This window comes from Perna viridis, chromosome 6 (genome assembly GCF_037379345.1).
Source record: "Perna viridis isolate PV_CMFRI_1.1 ecotype Kerala chromosome 6, ASM3737934v1, whole genome shotgun sequence".
Classification (NCBI taxonomy): Eukaryota; Metazoa; Mollusca; class Bivalvia; order Mytilida; family Mytilidae; genus Perna; species Perna viridis.
This window is the reverse complement of record NC_142450.1, coordinates 4,983,875-5,001,756: the sequence shown is the minus strand read 5'-3', so window position 1 is coordinate 5,001,756 and position 17,882 is coordinate 4,983,875. Positions and strand designations below refer to the sequence as shown.

The window sequence follows — 17,882 nt, the reverse complement described above, 5'->3', positions numbered from 1 at the left end:
CCCGGACCTGCACGGGTCCATAATTCAATATGAAATATCTTTTAGTTTCCTGTATTGTATAAATGCATTGGTGAATACAATCACTGATTTAAGCTTTTCATGTGTCAGTGTGGTGAAAAATCAAAATCAAAAGTTTGCATACTGCTGAAAAAGTAAGAGCACTCTTGCAGCTTTTGTTAATTCTTGAGAATCCACATCTGATTAATCTTCTTGATAATGTAGGTTTTATCATAAACACTCTGAATTCCATTGCCGGAGTTTTGATAGAGGTTAAGTCGTGTTCCTGGCAGACAAAGAAATAAACCACTATTTGTAAAAACAATTGTGAAGCCTCGTTATACAATAATGAGTAGGGAGATCCATGTCATCATCACCTCCAGAACAACAAAAGACGTTAGGGCAACATGTGATTGTTAAACGTATCTTTCTTTGGTATAGTACAAAGGAAATATGTATGGTTACTAGGTGAACTGTCAGGTGTTGCTTCCTTAATCAGACAGTAAGTCTTTTGCACACAGGTACTATGTTGTTTGAAAGAAAGACGACACATTTGTGATAAAATCCTACTAAGTTATGATGACCTAGGGATAGTTTAAAATGAAGTTGGTTTAAGAACTCATTGACGTTTCTGGAAAGTATTAACGAATTATAAAAAACTATTCAATTAGAGAGTGTCTCGAGCTCTTCGTTTTCCTATCTAGCCCATTTCCTTGCATAAACCCTCAATTGTATCCAGACTGCTTACTATGACAAGTTTTTATTAAATTCACTATATTTCTTTCTTTCAAATACAAAATATGAAACTCATTTGAATACTACAAATAACGGTATGTTGTATACGTGATTAAAAGTTCAGCATGCAGCGACATTAAAAAAATGAAAAATCATTTTATGAACAAGTATCGTTTATAATTAGGGATGGATATTTCTGGAGAAAATAATTGTATAAAATCATGTTTCATAGTTCGTTTTAGTAATACATCTTATATATGCGATGTATGAAATAAAACATAGTCATCCAAGAACACCTTTATTTTGTTACATTAGATTACGATAGGAAACTTTTATAATATAATCGTTGTAATTGAAATACTGCTTAAAGGATTATTAAAAAAAAACTGTTTGATATAATACAAGTATAAGAAGCAGAAAATTAAGTTTTTTTTTTGTTTTTTTTTGTGTTGACACAGTATATCTGAAACAAAAAACTGTTGAAACTATGCAAGAGGCGTACTCTTTCCAAATAAACTGATACTTCTAAAATTAAATATCATAAATAAATATTGAATCTGTTTATAGTTGTGAACAATGTGAGCCTGACATAAATGGAAAATTCTACTTGGTACGAGTTAAGTAACAGTATGAGATAAGGTGTCATTTCATATGTTTAGCCTGGAAAACATTCTGCTTAAATGAACTCCTTTAATTATTTCCCTTTTCCATTCAACGCTTATATTTCCAATAGTAATACCCCTCAAATATCATTTGCCCATAAAAAAGATTTGATTTATACTATAAAAAATCTACATTCAAACTGGTGTTGTCCGCGATACACATTGAATCAAATGTTGCTATATGACTTTTATTCATGACATTAAATTTCCTCAATGTTTCTAGATCTTGGCAGGAGGCATTGTTAAACTGTTTACAAAACATCTGACTTTCAATACTAGGTCTAGTTTTATGGCTTGAGCAACTTTTGTGATGACATAAGTAATGTAGACGACCATCCGAATGCGCATGCGTTCCACTATCGGAAGTTGAACCGATCGAAACTTTTAACAAGGAATCTTTTGTTGATGGTTGGATTACGGGAAGTAATCTCTGAGAAACAGATCCATTTTTAGGACCGTATAATGTGTTCATTCGAACCTGTTTTTGTTGATACACATATCTAGTTCCACTAGGAGTACTCGACTGCATGTCATTTTTACTTCTAAAAATAGCTTTCAACTTGAAGAACGTTGGAAATTTCTCTAAATCAATACAGCATCTGCAGAACGTCCGCTTGAATGCATATCTGAATTTTCTGGACAAGAGATTGTATAATATTGGGTTGATTGTAGAGCTGATAAAATATAAAACACCTGAAAAAGGAAACGTACTTATTGTAAAAGTTTAATCCTGGCACATTTATATTGAGTATTTCAACTTTCGTACGTTCATGCATGTGTCAGTTTACCAAAGCAGTTTCTGTTAAGCTAGAAACAATGTACTGTACTTTAAGAAAAAATATTTTGCTTGGTTCACAATCAAAATAATACGAACGTTTTCATACAAGGTTTACATTCTAGCCTCGTTTTTACTAATATTTTCCGTTTAAAAATTATTTTAAAATAAACCTTCTTTAGGGTTTACAATAACAATTTGGTCCTTCAAATGAACAAAATGCATTGAGCCAACACTTGTATTTTTGCATGAGTCAGAAGTTGATGAACCTGTCAACAACAGCGTATAATAAGAATTATTTGACGATTACTTGCTGTGTTATTCATACTTTCTTGACTTGATATTACATAACTCCTCATAACCGCAGGGTGTATGAAATAAAAGTTCACTGCATTACAGATTTTTTTCTGAAGAGTTTTATTATCTAAAAGTACAAGTATAAACCGTAACTTTTATGTTATTGTATTTTTAACGCACAGCTCTTAATCTTCTCATTTCCACCTACACCCAATTGAGAATTTACCATTCTCAGAGAATTTACCGTTCCCCACAGAGAATTTACCATTCCTAATAGAGGATTTACCATTCCCCATAGAGAATTTACCATTCCCAACAGAAAATTTACGATTCCCAATAGAGAATTTATCACTTCCCAATACAGAATTTTCCATTCCCAATAAAGAATTTACCATTCCCCATAGAGAATTTACCGTTCACAATAGAGAATTAATTATTCTCAATAGAGAATTAACTATTCTCAACAGAGAATTTATCATTCCAAATAGAAAAAAAATTACCATGCCAAATAGAGATTTTGTCATTCCCAGTAAAGAATTTACCATTCCCCGCAGAAAAATTTCCATTTTTTGTGTGGTCTTCATGGTAGTTTAATTTAGCATATGAAAAATCAAATCTAAGTATACACTTCTGTAGAAATCGTATTCATTTGAACTATAGTCATTAAACTAATTATAATTTGTTTACAAATAAGTATATCTAAATTGATTTCCCCATTCGAAATCCCATCCCCAATACGAAAACCCAGTTCCTCATCAATCCCTATGTTTGACCAATATAAGTTTTTTTATGGTTCCAGGGAAGCTATCAATATATCAACAATTATTTTTTTGTATATATTTGAAGATAATTGGAAAAATTGAAACGATTTTTTAATCTTATAAAATCGTACCAATTAGAATTCATTTATCTAAACATTGCTTAGACTTTATTGTTTCCTCCTTGTATGACCTAATTTAATCAATGTTACAGAATACATTGTGTGGAACCTTTTGAAGAATCACAGACACTTGTAGTCACGTTAATTGAATTGCTAAAAATGTCATAAATAGGAACCAATACTTAATTTTTAGAAATGACAACTAGATGTCTCAAACCAAAAAAAAAAAAAAAAAAAAAAATAAAAATAAGTATGATAGATATAATTTGAAGAAAGGTTGAAGACGTTATATATTACAATTGATAAATCGACTTCTTAAGCCAGAAGCTAGAATTTTAGTATTAGCGTGCTAAATATGGGATATAACTGTTAATAAGATTAATGACAATTCGAACAAAATTCCCCTTTGAGTTTAGAAAACGAGAAATATCTATTTATTATTAGTAACATGACTGTAACATTTTAACTGAACTCTAATTCATATGTCGAAAATTGCATTCATAAGGTTCCACAGCTTACTGTAGTGTATTATTTTTATCCTGCAACAAAAAGAGTGTGTAGAACAACGCAAGGTGCATAATATCGTCGCCTGGTTATCTTTTCAGGTATGAGCAACATAAAAAAAAACGGGAAACAGGTAGCCAGTTTAAATGTGCCCTCGCCGACCGCCGCGCTCAAAAGATTTCTGAAAAAAAAATGGACAAATTTCGCATATTTTTTTTTAGATAATGTTGTTGCAGTTTGAAAAAAAAATAATACATGAACATTGTTGAGAATATCACTATTTTTTTACTCGCTTAGATACAGTCAGATAAGCTCGGGAAACCCTCGCAATCTGACCGTTCCTAAAGCTCGTAAGAAAAATTGTATTTGAATGAGGGAATGGGGTTGGGGGATTGGGATTTTTTAATCGAGAGAAAAGGGAAAGTTCGATTGGGAAGAGGGATGGTGAATATGGGGAATGGGGGATAATTAATGGTGTAAGTGGGAAGTTTATACCGTTCATGAGCTGTGATTTATGCATTTACCTGATATGTAAAACAAATGACTGTGGAATTCCATTGCCTCCTCTGTCCATTGTTTTGTATATAACGTCATTAACCTTTGAGCATGAAATGGTGCCCAACAAATGAAAAAGGCAGCAACAACTGCGACTGTAAATATAAATATAGATTGTTCACTTCATGTTTTGTTCCGAACATAAAAAGACAATAACAGCGTATTGACTTAAAAATCAAATCACGATACACGATATACGGGTGGGGGTTTTAATCGAGATGGCATGGGAGGTCATGCCGAGCGTTTATTTTTAATTGGTGCCAAATTCATTTACTCTTTTATAAGTCGGAATACTGTTATTTTTTTGTCTTTATACTGCTATCCTTATACATATATTAAAAAAATCGCATTCAATTTTTAAAGACGTGCTTATCAGATTTCTTTATCAATAGTAGTTCCCAAAGGTGACGCAAAAGGTAGCTCCTGGAAGGGTGGGAACGTATAACAAGATGCAATATACTGTCAATAGGCATATACCGTCAATCAATATATCGTCAGTGGGAATATGTCATCAATTTAATACACTGTCAAAATATTACGTGAAGTAGAGCCATTGCATTATAAAAATGAAATGCACTCAGCCGTTCAATAATTAGGGAAGACCTTTTTTCAGCACTATGTAATTTAGAAACGTTTGCAGCTGAATTGTGATAAGACATAACCATCTGAAAAGGAAATTTTGTATAACGTAACGAGGCTGACTTCAGAGTGTTTGTAGTATCGTTTGTCTCAAGTTCGTTTGGGTAGATGCGATGTTCAAAATCCCTGTACTACGATTGTGTATAGGCAAAACGTCATCTATATAACGGAAAATGGAATCTAAGGATCTGGAAAAACTACGATTATTCATTTCGATCAAATCCGCAATAGTTAGCCTCATAAAAATGAAGGAAAAGGTCTGCGAGTAGCACATTGTTTTCCCATTGGAATGGTGCTCATCTATTCATGAAAAGCGTGTTCATCAGACTTGCAATATATATTGTCGATATTAAAAATACAGTATTCTTATATCGAAGTTCTTCGATATGCTGCAGGACGATGCGGACACTCTACCAAGTACTGCGTATTTGTACTAAGGTGTAAGTTACACACCACTAATTCAACCAATGAGCTATTAGAACGTATGCAAAAATAGTCCTACACAAGTTTTAGGGAACTTGTTATGTTGCTTTGGAAAAATTGTACATCAAATCTGCACAAGTGAGCTCGTTTTTTTCAGAGAATCATATTTTCTTTATTTCTTCATAAAAATGGTTACTGTAACTTACTAAATTGAATATGTTTATGTATATGTAATATGCCGGTGTCGCACGGTAAGGTAGTAAACCCCACATGATATCTTCTGGACTATCAGTGTAAGCATGCAGCTTTTAGGTTATCATCAGATTAAACTTCAGGAAGAAGCTCCATAACACACATAACTTAATGAAAACATTGTAGCCTATGGGAAGTGACATTAGTGGCTTATAGCCTGTACTGGGAAGTGACATTAGTGGCTTGTACTGCTACTTTTAGAGCAACAACAATGTATGATGTTTTTTAGTTGAGATTGTGGGTAATAGAAGAATAAACGGTTGAAAGATGATAGGTTCTGATGCTATCATACTCTGATAATAATTTAGCACTGAGGGTTTTCAGATCTTGGAATTTTTCAGGTCCCACACTGAATTGATTTCACGACATGTGTAACAGTTGGAAGACTAAAGACCCTTACTGAAAGCTCTCAGTATGGAAATTGATAGTTTCAAAGGAGACTTGGTAGTATGTTCTACAGATCCAGAAGCGTCATTTGTATCGGTTCTTGTAATATCACTATTTTAATAGGGACATTTCAGAACTCATTTTTTTGGAATGAGGACTATGTGAATGAATTACGTGGAACGAGGCATTTTGGGAATGAAGTTATTGAAGAGGCATTGGGAAAAAGATTATGGGGAATGGGGCATTTGCAATAATATATATAACGCTTTGGGCACGTTTAGTTCTGCGGAATAATTGTAATTAGTAGCTGAAAAGTAATAATTACAAATCTAGATAATTACACTTGAATACACAAACATAGACACGATATCTACACAAGCAGTAGATCATGTGCTTGTGTAGGTAACAAGTATTTGTTTTAATTAACTAACGATAAAATATCAGTATGCCGTAATATTAATGATTAAATGTACCTGTAAATTTGTTTTATTCTTACATCTGGTGAAAATGTTCGATAAAGGTGTCAGATGTGCTTACATTTTTACAGAAAAAAAAGTTGATTACAAAAAAGTTGCAATTTAAACGTCTAAATGTTGTTTAAGTCACGATCATCAACATCTACTATCATCATACTAAGAATAATCAATTATCTCTCATTTCAACCATCCCGATCCATGACATGAACGCATGTAAATGTTAAGTGCAGTTATGTTAAAGATGGTTTATTGAGGTATTTTGTATATAACTCTCGACAGCTGCAGCAGTATATTACTTCCGGAACATGAACTTACAATGTATCTTCCGAAGTATAAAAATTATTTAACATTGTTTTATTTGTTTGTACTGATAGCGTTACATACTGCCGCCCTTTGTCCATGTAAAGCTAATAAAATATGAAGGAAACATTTTTATGCTTGGAATACAGCACAAGCATTTAATTCAGAACGAATCTTAAACTTCAGTACTCTTCATTTTGTGAAGTTTATTTTACTAAATATTGACGTACATGTGTTGCGTTTTGAGATTATGTGGGTGATGCATTGAATCGTCTGATATAATTGTCTAGTTTATGAATAACTGACTAACAGCAAAAAAAGCTAAAAACTCAAACAAACGACCAATTTTAATCTAGACATAACTGGTTTCAATACTATATATTGTAAGTATTATCTGCTTATTTAATTTTTGGTTGAAGTTAAAATAAAATGTTAATTGCGTTTCAGGGCTAACTATGTTTGTTTGCTTTTTGTTTTACAATGAACTTACCAAGCATTTTCAAAACAGCTTTCCTCGCTCTAGTTGCTGTGTTCTTGCTACTTGTATTCAAAGAGCCTTTTAATGTTCCTATTTCTGTTTTACGAAGTTTTATTCCAATCAAAATATACATAAGGGTGATGATAGTCATGGGTAAAAAGAAAAATGCAAACGTTGACACTTGAAACATTATTATCATACGCCCGTGCCATTTAAGAGGAATATTACACACAAGAGTTTCCGGAATAGGCAAATTACTCCGGGGATCTTTCAGATAATAGAACGTTCGTGTATGGATCGGATATGGTAACGCTACTATTCCCGATACGATCCATATAATAAGTATACACTTAATTGCCCTCGATTGCCTTGATACCCGTTGTCCAATAACTGGATGGCAAATTGCAATATATCGTTCTATTGTAAACCCAGTAATTGTTAAAACAGATGCATATGACGTTGATTCAAGAAGGAATGCTTTAAAGACACAGAATGGCTCTCCAAATCTCCAGGGATATGCTTCCCATATATTGTATACTTCTGGTGGTAATGCTGAAATTACAAAAAAAAAAAAACACGAAGCATTTAGATACATGAGTATCTTCATGGAACTCACATTTTCATTATTTTATAAATATACGTTTTATGTTATGATAACTCCTGTCGGAAGACCTTTTGTCGTAACTAATGACGTCATTTTGTTTCTATTATGACCTTATTACTATCCATAAACGTCATGAAAGAGTAATCAAGGGAACCAAGAATATAGCGGAAATCAAAATGATAGTTTGTGAAATTGACTTTTGCCTTTAATGACACTGACGTTACCTATCAAATGATTTGTTTGAATATTTTCCTTAAATCATTTTTTTATATGCCACACTTGAATGAAGAAATCAATCCAAGTTTTTTTTTTGCTTATTCTATTTATCAAACAAATAGTTTATCAAAATAAAAGAGCAGTTTATATCAATATATTGATAAACAGTTCAAAAACCAATCGGCGCAACTATTTGACGGATCGATGACTTATGACTGAATGATCGTTCACTGATTGAAAACCGGTGACCGGTGGCCGATCTGATTGTGGTTTTGTAATGTACGATGATAGATAATTGGTTCATGTAAATTTCGGATATTAGATAGGAACGAAACAAATAAATTGCCATATAAAATGTACTTTGAGCTTTAGGTAATAAATTTGTTTTTCATTGAAAATAGTAATTTTAATAGACAAATAAATTGTTGAAAGTCTGAATCTTTATAATTGAGTGAATGTGTGTAAAAATGGAAAATAAAAGCAAACCAATTCGTACAAAAATATAATCCGATCATCCATCACATGATGTAAATAAAGAAAGCGGTTACCGGTTAAACCGATTGGTTTGACAGACCGATCAATAAACTGATCGGTAATCGACGAACAATCATATTATAGTTGCACGGATTGGTTTCAGTATGCTTGCAGTTTCCGTCAATATTTTGGTTGCATATTGATCCATTTTTTGCATCCATAAAATCTGAAAGAGTAATCAAGGGAACCACGGTTCTCGTGGAAATCAAACGAAAGTAAACCAGGGACAAGACTAAACAAGGAAAAGAGACACACAACAAAGAAAATTAACTAACTAGTTTTTCATAAATGATATAGAAAGTTGAAGAACGTCAAAATTGATTATAAATACTTCGATATGAGAACTTAAACAATGTACTATGATAAATATCTGAACCGAAGGCTGGAAAATGGAAAACCTGTCTGAACCAGGTATCAATTTCACAGAAAGTCGTAAAATTTATCATAAGTAATGACGTCATAACAGAAAAAGCATTGTTACGTCAAAACGTACGATCGATTTTACACTAAATGTAAAATTGACGCCAGACCTTTTATTGAAACAAAATCCTTTATACCAGTCTTAAATGTGTTTTGAAAACTTTAGAATTCAAACACCTGTCTTAATCTTATTTCAAAAAGGAGTTTTGTTTAGACAGGAATCGCTGTATATGTTTGTAAATCGTATCAGGTACGTGTTAGCTAAATTCGGGAGGTAATGATCGACGTTACAAATGGCATATGATTGATAATAGGACAAAGAGCAATACGTTACAGTTCAAACAGAAACATGCTTTGTAAATGGTACAAGTAAATTTGTTGGTGCTGAATCTCTTAACTCTTACATGACCTTCGATTGATAAATCACGGAATTATAAGTCTTAACAAGGCAATGACATTGCAACAGTATATTTCAAGTATTTCTCTTTGAAAAATGTTCATCATACATAAGTGACATTAAGGCTTGTTAGTGTCGTCACGTGACAATATGAATTCACAAAAAATTGTCAATTTCCCATTCAAAAGTATATGAAGTAGTTGATTTTTGGGTAAAATCTACAAAGTTATCAAAGAAAACATTTATGCGTGAATTCAATGATAAATTATGATGGTGAACTATTTCTTCGCTAAAATAGGTGTGATAATTACTCAAAATAGGTTTTTTTACAACTATGTATGCCAATCATATACATGGAAGAAACTGACTAAATAAAGAACGGTCTTCGGGTATTAATGATTTCAACAATAGAAATCCCGGAAAAAATATTGAAAGACCGAGACTAACGAGTTTCTTTAGCAAGTATGTTGTTTATAACTCATCTTGACAAACGTGTTTTACCACAATCATTTATTCGTTATTTACACAATAAAAAGTAATTAATCAGTGTTAATGCCTATGGTGTTCTCATTATGTGACCAGACAATGTGAGTTAACCATAGGACAGAGGAATTATTATGGTCATACAGCTATAAAACATCTTGGAGGCTGACGATATATCAAATCGAACAGTCATTGAATGCATAAATCAAAGCAAACGATTTTAGACTATAGTCAGATAATCTACATAAAGGCGATTAATAATAAGTCATTGACCAAAGAATCGTGATTGCAGTATTTACCGTAGAAATGTAATATCACAATGCACTGTTTAAAGCTATATTGGAAACCAACATTTCAAATCATAAAACAAAAGCTGGAAGCTTTATGAATCTTTTCTAATTATAAAAAAAAAAAAATAAATTCTTGTCTGAGATGGCTTTTCTTATTTAAGTCCTGAAATTAGCTGTCATTCGTTATTGTATGTTAACACGTTATTGTCACGTTAACAGTTTTCTGTTGTTTAGAACGAATTTATTTGAGTTACTGTGTTGCTAGTTACTGATAGAAAGATCTAGAAAAACAAAAAAAAAAAAACCAAAAAAAAAAAAAAAAAAAAAAAAAAATTATGTTCAAATTAAATAACAGTTACAGACCCAAGTATTTTTTTCGTACATTTATCATATTTGACACACCAAAATATTTACATCGAAATTTATAAGACTAAAACATATATAAGTAATGTTACTAACCAATCGATCTCATATTTTACATCTATGTTTACGCAATATACATATACATTGTTTTCCAAAACTTTACCAGTAAGCTGGGAAATGCACTCCACTTGAAACACAATAAAATCATCGAGAAATTATTTATTACTTAAATTACTAATAATATATGTAATTGGTTATCTTAATTAACCATTTTTTTTTGATAATCACGCTTTCAATTAATCATCTTATACATACTGTTCCCCATCTAATTCATGGAGCAGAAGTTATAGTCTTATCTTTTGAATTAATAATTTACATAATAGTAATGACTTGGAAAAGTGAGGACAGATTGACAATACACGAAAGGTGTAAAAATGCATTTATAAATATTTCTACTGAACAAGTCCACTATTCGGTTATAAAAACCGAGAATAATGATGCACACACGTTCAAAACAAAAGGCAAATATTGTACATACATTAACTGTGAACTACTTAAAATTTTAGAATAATGACTTACCGAATGTCAACGCCAGAGTATCTGATAAAGCTAGAGATGCTAAATAATAATTTGTAACCGATCTCATATAAAAGTTTTTCAAGATCACTATCAAGGTAAACAAATTTCCAAGAAGTCCGGTGATAAAGATAAAAGTATAAATTACCGTCAAACACATTGCAGCAATGAATTTACTTCGTTTAGGTCCAAGATAAAGAACGGTGAAATCCTGAACGTTAAAACTTGATGTGTTCTTAGAAACTTCATTGAGTGATAAACTAGAATTCTGAACATCAAAGGCCTTTTGTGGAAGCTTATTCAAATCTGACGAAAATGAATAATCTGCGAATTCATACAACTGCGAGATGTTCACGTATGAAATCATGTTTTTCCTCTGTGGTACACACATATAACTTTTATTTACGACATATAACACCTCCATTCTAGTTAAGCAATAAATTACGTTACTTTAATAAAACAAATTCCAGATCAAGCGATGCGTATTAGTCGGATGAAAACAATGCTTAAGAAATTGTCTGATGGAATTCAATAAAAACTGGAATATTCTGTTAATATCTTCGGAGAAAAATACTCTCTAGTCTGACATGAAACAGAACCTTTTATTTGTATGTATTTTAATATAGATGTTAATAGTCGTTGTATCACAAAACAGCACGTAATATGTAATTGATTATTCTTCCTTGTATTCATTTTACAGTCAAAGTTCCCAATTTCTGATTTATTTCATCAAATACTGACATGTTAACGAGATCTTTACAATCCTTTTTGACCTTGACGTGAGGTAGGTGTCAGTAGTTTTGCCTTAACAAATCACAACCTATCGTGGTAGCTCACATATTGGGATTGAAATCAAATGACCAAATAATATATGTTTACAACTGAGCATCTTTCACGGAAACAGTCATTTTGTAGAAAAAAATCGGTTGTGATTGCTTGTTGCGTAAGTTATAACACATGGACACGAATTTTATTAGACTTCGGACGAATAAATTATTTATTGCATACATATCGAATGAAAATATTGATAGAAAACATGGAAGCCATCAAACTTTGTATAGTTTGTTTCGTTGTATTTTTATATTGAGTGAAGTATTTAACATGTTACTTGTATACTTTACATAGACCCTTTGGTGGTAAGTTGGCGAGCATGCTCAATATACACTTCCGGGAGGTAGAGCTTGGGTAGAACAAAAGAATTTTCCTCGCGGAAGTGTATATTGAGCATGCTCACCAACTTACCACAAAAGGGTCTATGTAAAGCTCATCGACTACCCCAACGTTACGACAAAAGGGTCTATCCGATGAAAATCGTTCAAATTTCGAATAATACAGAGGTAATAAAATATTTAAATTTAAAAGATTAACCTTTAACTAAAAGCACAAAAAATAATGCAAGATAATGAAGGGCCTAGATTTTTGGCCTTTTTCTGAATGATATAGAAAGATTAACACAACTGTACTTACAATACGAAACAAATAATCTAAAAAAACTATGTTATGTAATTTCATAATTCGCTTTCATTGTTTCAAAAGCAGATAATATGAAATTTAAGTGTTTAACCTTTGTTATGATAGTAGCAGTTACGCATAAGCGGTCGCAAATTTACATTTTAACTGCATAAAAGTCCTTCTACGTTATACAGGCATCCAGTTTGTCAAATGTTGATAAAAGTAAAATATGTAATCGTTATGACTGTGACAGAATGAATAAACCACATAAAAATTACACTTCATTCGATTATTTGGTCACACGAGTTTATTTCAAAGCCAGTACATATAGATTGATATATCTTTTAATAGCTATACAATGTGTGACTAATTAGACATTTCGAAACAGTTCAATAATGACGAACACGTGTTGCATCCTACAAATGAACTATTCTTCAATTGTTTAAATATCATATCATTGCAACGTTTATTTATATGAACAAACACAATGCATACATGTTGTATATATTTGATTATATCAAAACGTTTTTTATCTATAAACATTTACGCAAATCTGGTCAAAAAAAAGAGAAGTTAACAAAGTTTATAAAGTTAATTCTTATGTAGTTTTTTTACAAAGTTTATAAAGTTAATTTTTATGTAGTTTTTTATCTACCTGTAATTGAAATTTACTATGTTAATTGCAATTACAGCACACAGTGTGATATAACTTAACTTGGAACTTTCTGCTATTTTTTAAAGTACTTGAGCAGACAGATATAAACAATTTTTAAAGAAAATGTATGAACACAATTGTGTGTATGAACACATTTAAGTCTAATGAACAAAATTATCTCGAGTCTTCTCATGTTTTTCTAAAAGTTGTTTCCCATTTTCATACGAAACAAACACAACATCAACAAAGTATCATGACTCGTGACTGATCAAATTTCAAGGCTATAGATGAAAGACAAATTGTATTGTGCGGTGATACTGACAGGAGGTATTTGCATATAAATTTGTTTTTGTGTCGGTAGCCAAAGCTAAAATCAAAATAACGGTCATTTTAATACGTTGCATCAATATAAATAACATATCTATAAAAAGATTAAATTGTAATATGAATTGATAATTTGATGCAAATTTTGTATTAAAAAATCAATACTCAATTTAGATTTTTGGCTTTTTCAAAATCGAAGTTTGTCTAATTTTCATTCAATTAGAGATTATGAAATGATTCTAGAACTATTAATATTTTGATTGCTCAAGTTTTTTTGTTTTTTTTTTAGATTTAAAACAATAAAAATATTCACCCAAATCAAATTGGATCAGCAAAAGGGAGATTGACTTATTTTTCAAAGTAAAAGTATTACATTATGTAGATACATTAAACAACGACAACCCAGCCAATCAAACTTACAACAAGAAAGACATATTTAGTCTTTCAGATAGGGAGCGATTCACGTTAACAGCAGCCATTATTGGTCGAACAATGATGTCATAACACGACATATCGAAGATGGAGGAAAAACAGGATTCAGTTTAATTAGTCAATGTCAGGCGACATGCTTCCCTCTTAGTGGCTGCTCTGTGGGCAAAGTAAATAAAATCAAGTTTGGATTTTAACAAAGTCTGGCCTGTTCGTTTTTTGAGTTTTTTTTCAAAAGTCCTGGTCCTTTTGATATGTCGACTATTTCAATTTTCAAGACTCCTCAGTTGCCTTAGAGACAGGCTTTTAGACCAAGATTAAAAGAAAAAAGTGATCGCATACGCTGCCAAAAGAGTTTTATTTCCGATATCCATATCTTATTGAAAAATATTTTTTATTGACAAACAAATTTAAGATGATGAATTTCGAGCTTTGATTTACAGACTTTTTAATGTATCAAGTCCTTTTAGATTTTCACTTCTTTATTGTTTTATATTCTGTACTGATTTGACTAGTGATTGTACCATTTTATTCTGACCCTTACCGGAAATAATGAACAGTGATGGAACCACGTTTAAAGTCAACATGCCTGTAACAAGTCTGGACCATTGCAATGAATCCAAACCTTCTAGGTTTTACCATGATGATGCATTCTGTTATACGGACTTTCATTTTGTCCATTCCATTTAAAAAAAATACCTAAATTTTATCTAATCGATAATTTTGTTATTGTCTTTCATTAAAGACCTACAAAAAGAAATTGAACTACAATCAATCAATCAATCAATCATTGATAGGTTCAGACTTAAAAAATAAAAAAAAATGAACCAGAAACCATAAACGAATCAGTCAAATAAGAAGAGTTTCCTTGTTAGACATAAAACATTGAGGCATACCACAAAATTACACGACTTTGCACAAATGACCCATTGAAGACTGAATATTATTTGATTCATCAACTGTAAGATAAATATTTTTAACAATAGGTTTTGAAGTATTCTAAAATCATTCTTAAAATATAATTATCGACAATTTGTTTCATTATTGATATTTTAGGAGTCAACACTGCCATTTGAGCCAATGATACATGAAAATCAAAATCTTTATAGGATTTGAAGTCACTGCTTCTGTAAGAAGCATGTGGCATATAACTAAAAACAAATTGACGACTTTTAAAAAAAATGTGTTCGAGTTGGACAACATGCCTACATACCTAGTGTACAATGCTTACATGTTTCCTATAATTTCAATTTCTAAGCCTTTAAAAGCTATGTATAAAACGTCAGTTCACAGATATAAAACATTTTTATTCAATTATTTTGATGAATTTGAATAAACAATAATTGAAGTTTTGCCTTATTGATAAAAAACAAACGCTATAAATCTATGTTACCGTGTTATAAAAAACATGTATGGGAATAATTATATGTTAAACATTTTCGGTAGTTTTAAAACGTCTTTGTAATAAAATAAGCTTTACAATTATTTGATTACAACGCCAAGAACATAAAACGTTATTCAAACACAATCAATTTCATGTGAAGCTCGATTAGCATGAATTTCACGATCTTAAACATTGGTCACCAATTACGCCTTGAACAGCACAGAGCGACTTCAAGAAATCAAACTCTAAGTGCAACTGATGTTAGTTTTACTTACAGAGATAAATCAATGTATTTAAGAATTGCCTATGATAAAAATTTTGTCTATTGAAAATAACATAAATTTTCCATATGCATATTGTTTATTGCGCGACTAAAAACAAACATACAACAGAATAGTTTTCTACGCTACAGTCACAAGCACAATAACGGACTTAAACGGGGGAAAGCAAGTTCCTAAAGAGTGAAAGAAATATAATGATATATTATACAAAAGCATCAAATTCGAAAGACAATTCGATGTTTAAGTGTATTCAGGAACAAAAAGACAGAAACAATCTGTATGTACGATGTTAACAACATTATGATATATGACACCACATAAATAGAAAGATATTAAAAACGAGATTGCCCTACAAGTATTGAGGCACTTGAAATATGACGTCGATTTATACCATTAGTAACATCCCCTGATTCTGAGAAATAGGCACGTCCTGCTCCGCATTCGCTACGGAAACATTCAAAGAGTAAAATCGGTAAAAATTTAGTGGTTATAATTCTGACAGATAAACCGAATATATCTTGTCTCATCTGGTGGACAGATATTTCATATCTATCATTTTTAAAAGTATACTCGGTCTGCTTAGGAAACAAAATCTACAAATAACATCTACTACTGTAACGAACCAACTGTGAGATGTATACTGCAAAGGCTTGGGATGTTAGTATACGGCCACTATTTAAGAGAAGTTTACATCACGTTTGTCAAACAACGCAGATTTCAAACGGCATACATCATTTATGTATATGTCAAGTTACATATGAATCAGAAAAGGTGCAAAAGCTGTTTCTTTATTATAAAGTTCATAAGGATTTTTAAATTCCATATGAAATTCTAGGTTTTTCATTGATTTGTGAAGATTATTTATTCTGGTATGCTACCATTCCATTACGAATTCCAAACCTTTGTTCATCAATTTCAATCTTTCTGCAAGAATACCATCAATCCGTCAAGAAAACCACCCGCTCCAAGAAATCGTTCGTGTCCTTTCCGTTACGGTTCTTTATACGTCCACAAAAACACGCAATTTTTCGAAAAGTGATTATGCAAATGTAAATAAAGAAAAAAAGTGAAAGAAAAAGTAATTTAAAATAAGAACGCAAAGGAACATTCAGAACTATGGAATTGTTCAGTTTTCATTTAAGAACACAAACTTAATGCCTGCAGTTGAAGGTGGTATACTTAATCACAGCACACTGAAAATAAGAACACCCTTTACTGCGATATTATTCTCTTGTGTGCTAATAGAGTATACAATACTCAACTGCGGGCAGTAAATGAACAATATATCAAAGAAAAAATTATTGTTATTAGGATTCTTCATATATAACTCATTATCTCTAAAATACAAGTTTGCATTGTAAAACTGAGCTAATCGCTTTTCTTTTTCTGTACAAATTATGGTAAGATCCCTATCTATTACAAAGGTAGAAATTGATAAACCAGGAATGGGGCAAACTTTTCTTCAAAAGAAATTCAAATGGTCTGTTGAAACTCTAACATTAGATCAAAAATAAGTTTACTAAGGGTAAATAAATATAAAACCTATATAGATATATACCCACATGAAATTCAAAACCCCACTACAAATTACGATCCATATTCTGCATTTTATAATGTGTTATTTCTCCATCTTCGAAAACAATAAAGGATTAATAGAAACAAATCAGGTCATATAAGAGTTCTTTAACCTTGGGCTAACAATGTTCTTTGTCAAAACACCTAATTTGCAAAACAAGATCAATTTTGTATGAGAAGGCAAATTAAACATAATAAGATTTGAGTCTCTTAAGCTTTACAACGTCAATGCAATTTCGAAGTGTGCAAGAACCGACAGAAATTTGCAGTTTATTATTGTGAACAGTTCCAGCATCAATTTGATGTAATTTAATGCTGTTATTCTTAAGGGTGTGAAATTGTATTGAAAAGTTGGTTTAAAGGGAAATTGCACAATAGGAAGCATTGCACTTGTTGGTTTAGATTTCGGAAAAAAATGAATCTAATTTCATGTAAGAATGAGATTGATATTATGAACGAAACCAATTTCAGTACAATAATCATAACATACAATGTGACAAAAAGACAAAAAGAAGCAAACATATAGAGCAAGAACAACA

At 31.4% G+C, this 17,882-nt stretch overlaps 1 protein-coding gene across 5 annotated transcripts in view; it reads right to left on the bottom strand.

Annotated features, from left to right (window-relative positions):
- Positions 1-1,017: 1,017 nt before the first annotated feature.
- The window catches only part of LOC148613307 (neuromedin-U receptor 2-like), a 91,451-nt gene continuing 74,586 nt past the window's right edge, over positions 1,018-17,882 (bottom strand). For 4 of the 5 annotated variants that reach the window (XM_088586638.1, XM_088586635.1, XM_088586636.1 and 1 more), the window contains exons 2-4: positions 7,373-7,912; positions 4,375-4,500; positions 1,018-2,087 (exon numbers count right to left, since the gene is read on the bottom strand). In XM_088586638.1, coding sequence (XP_088442764.1) covers positions 1,513-2,087; positions 4,375-4,500; positions 7,373-7,912 — 1,241 coding nt within the window. In that variant the 3' untranslated portion in view covers positions 1,018-1,512. Of the gene's footprint in view, positions 2,088-4,374; positions 4,501-7,372; positions 7,913-11,246; positions 12,467-17,882 lie in introns of those variants that run through there. The other variant, XM_088586634.1, reaches the window with a different exon arrangement.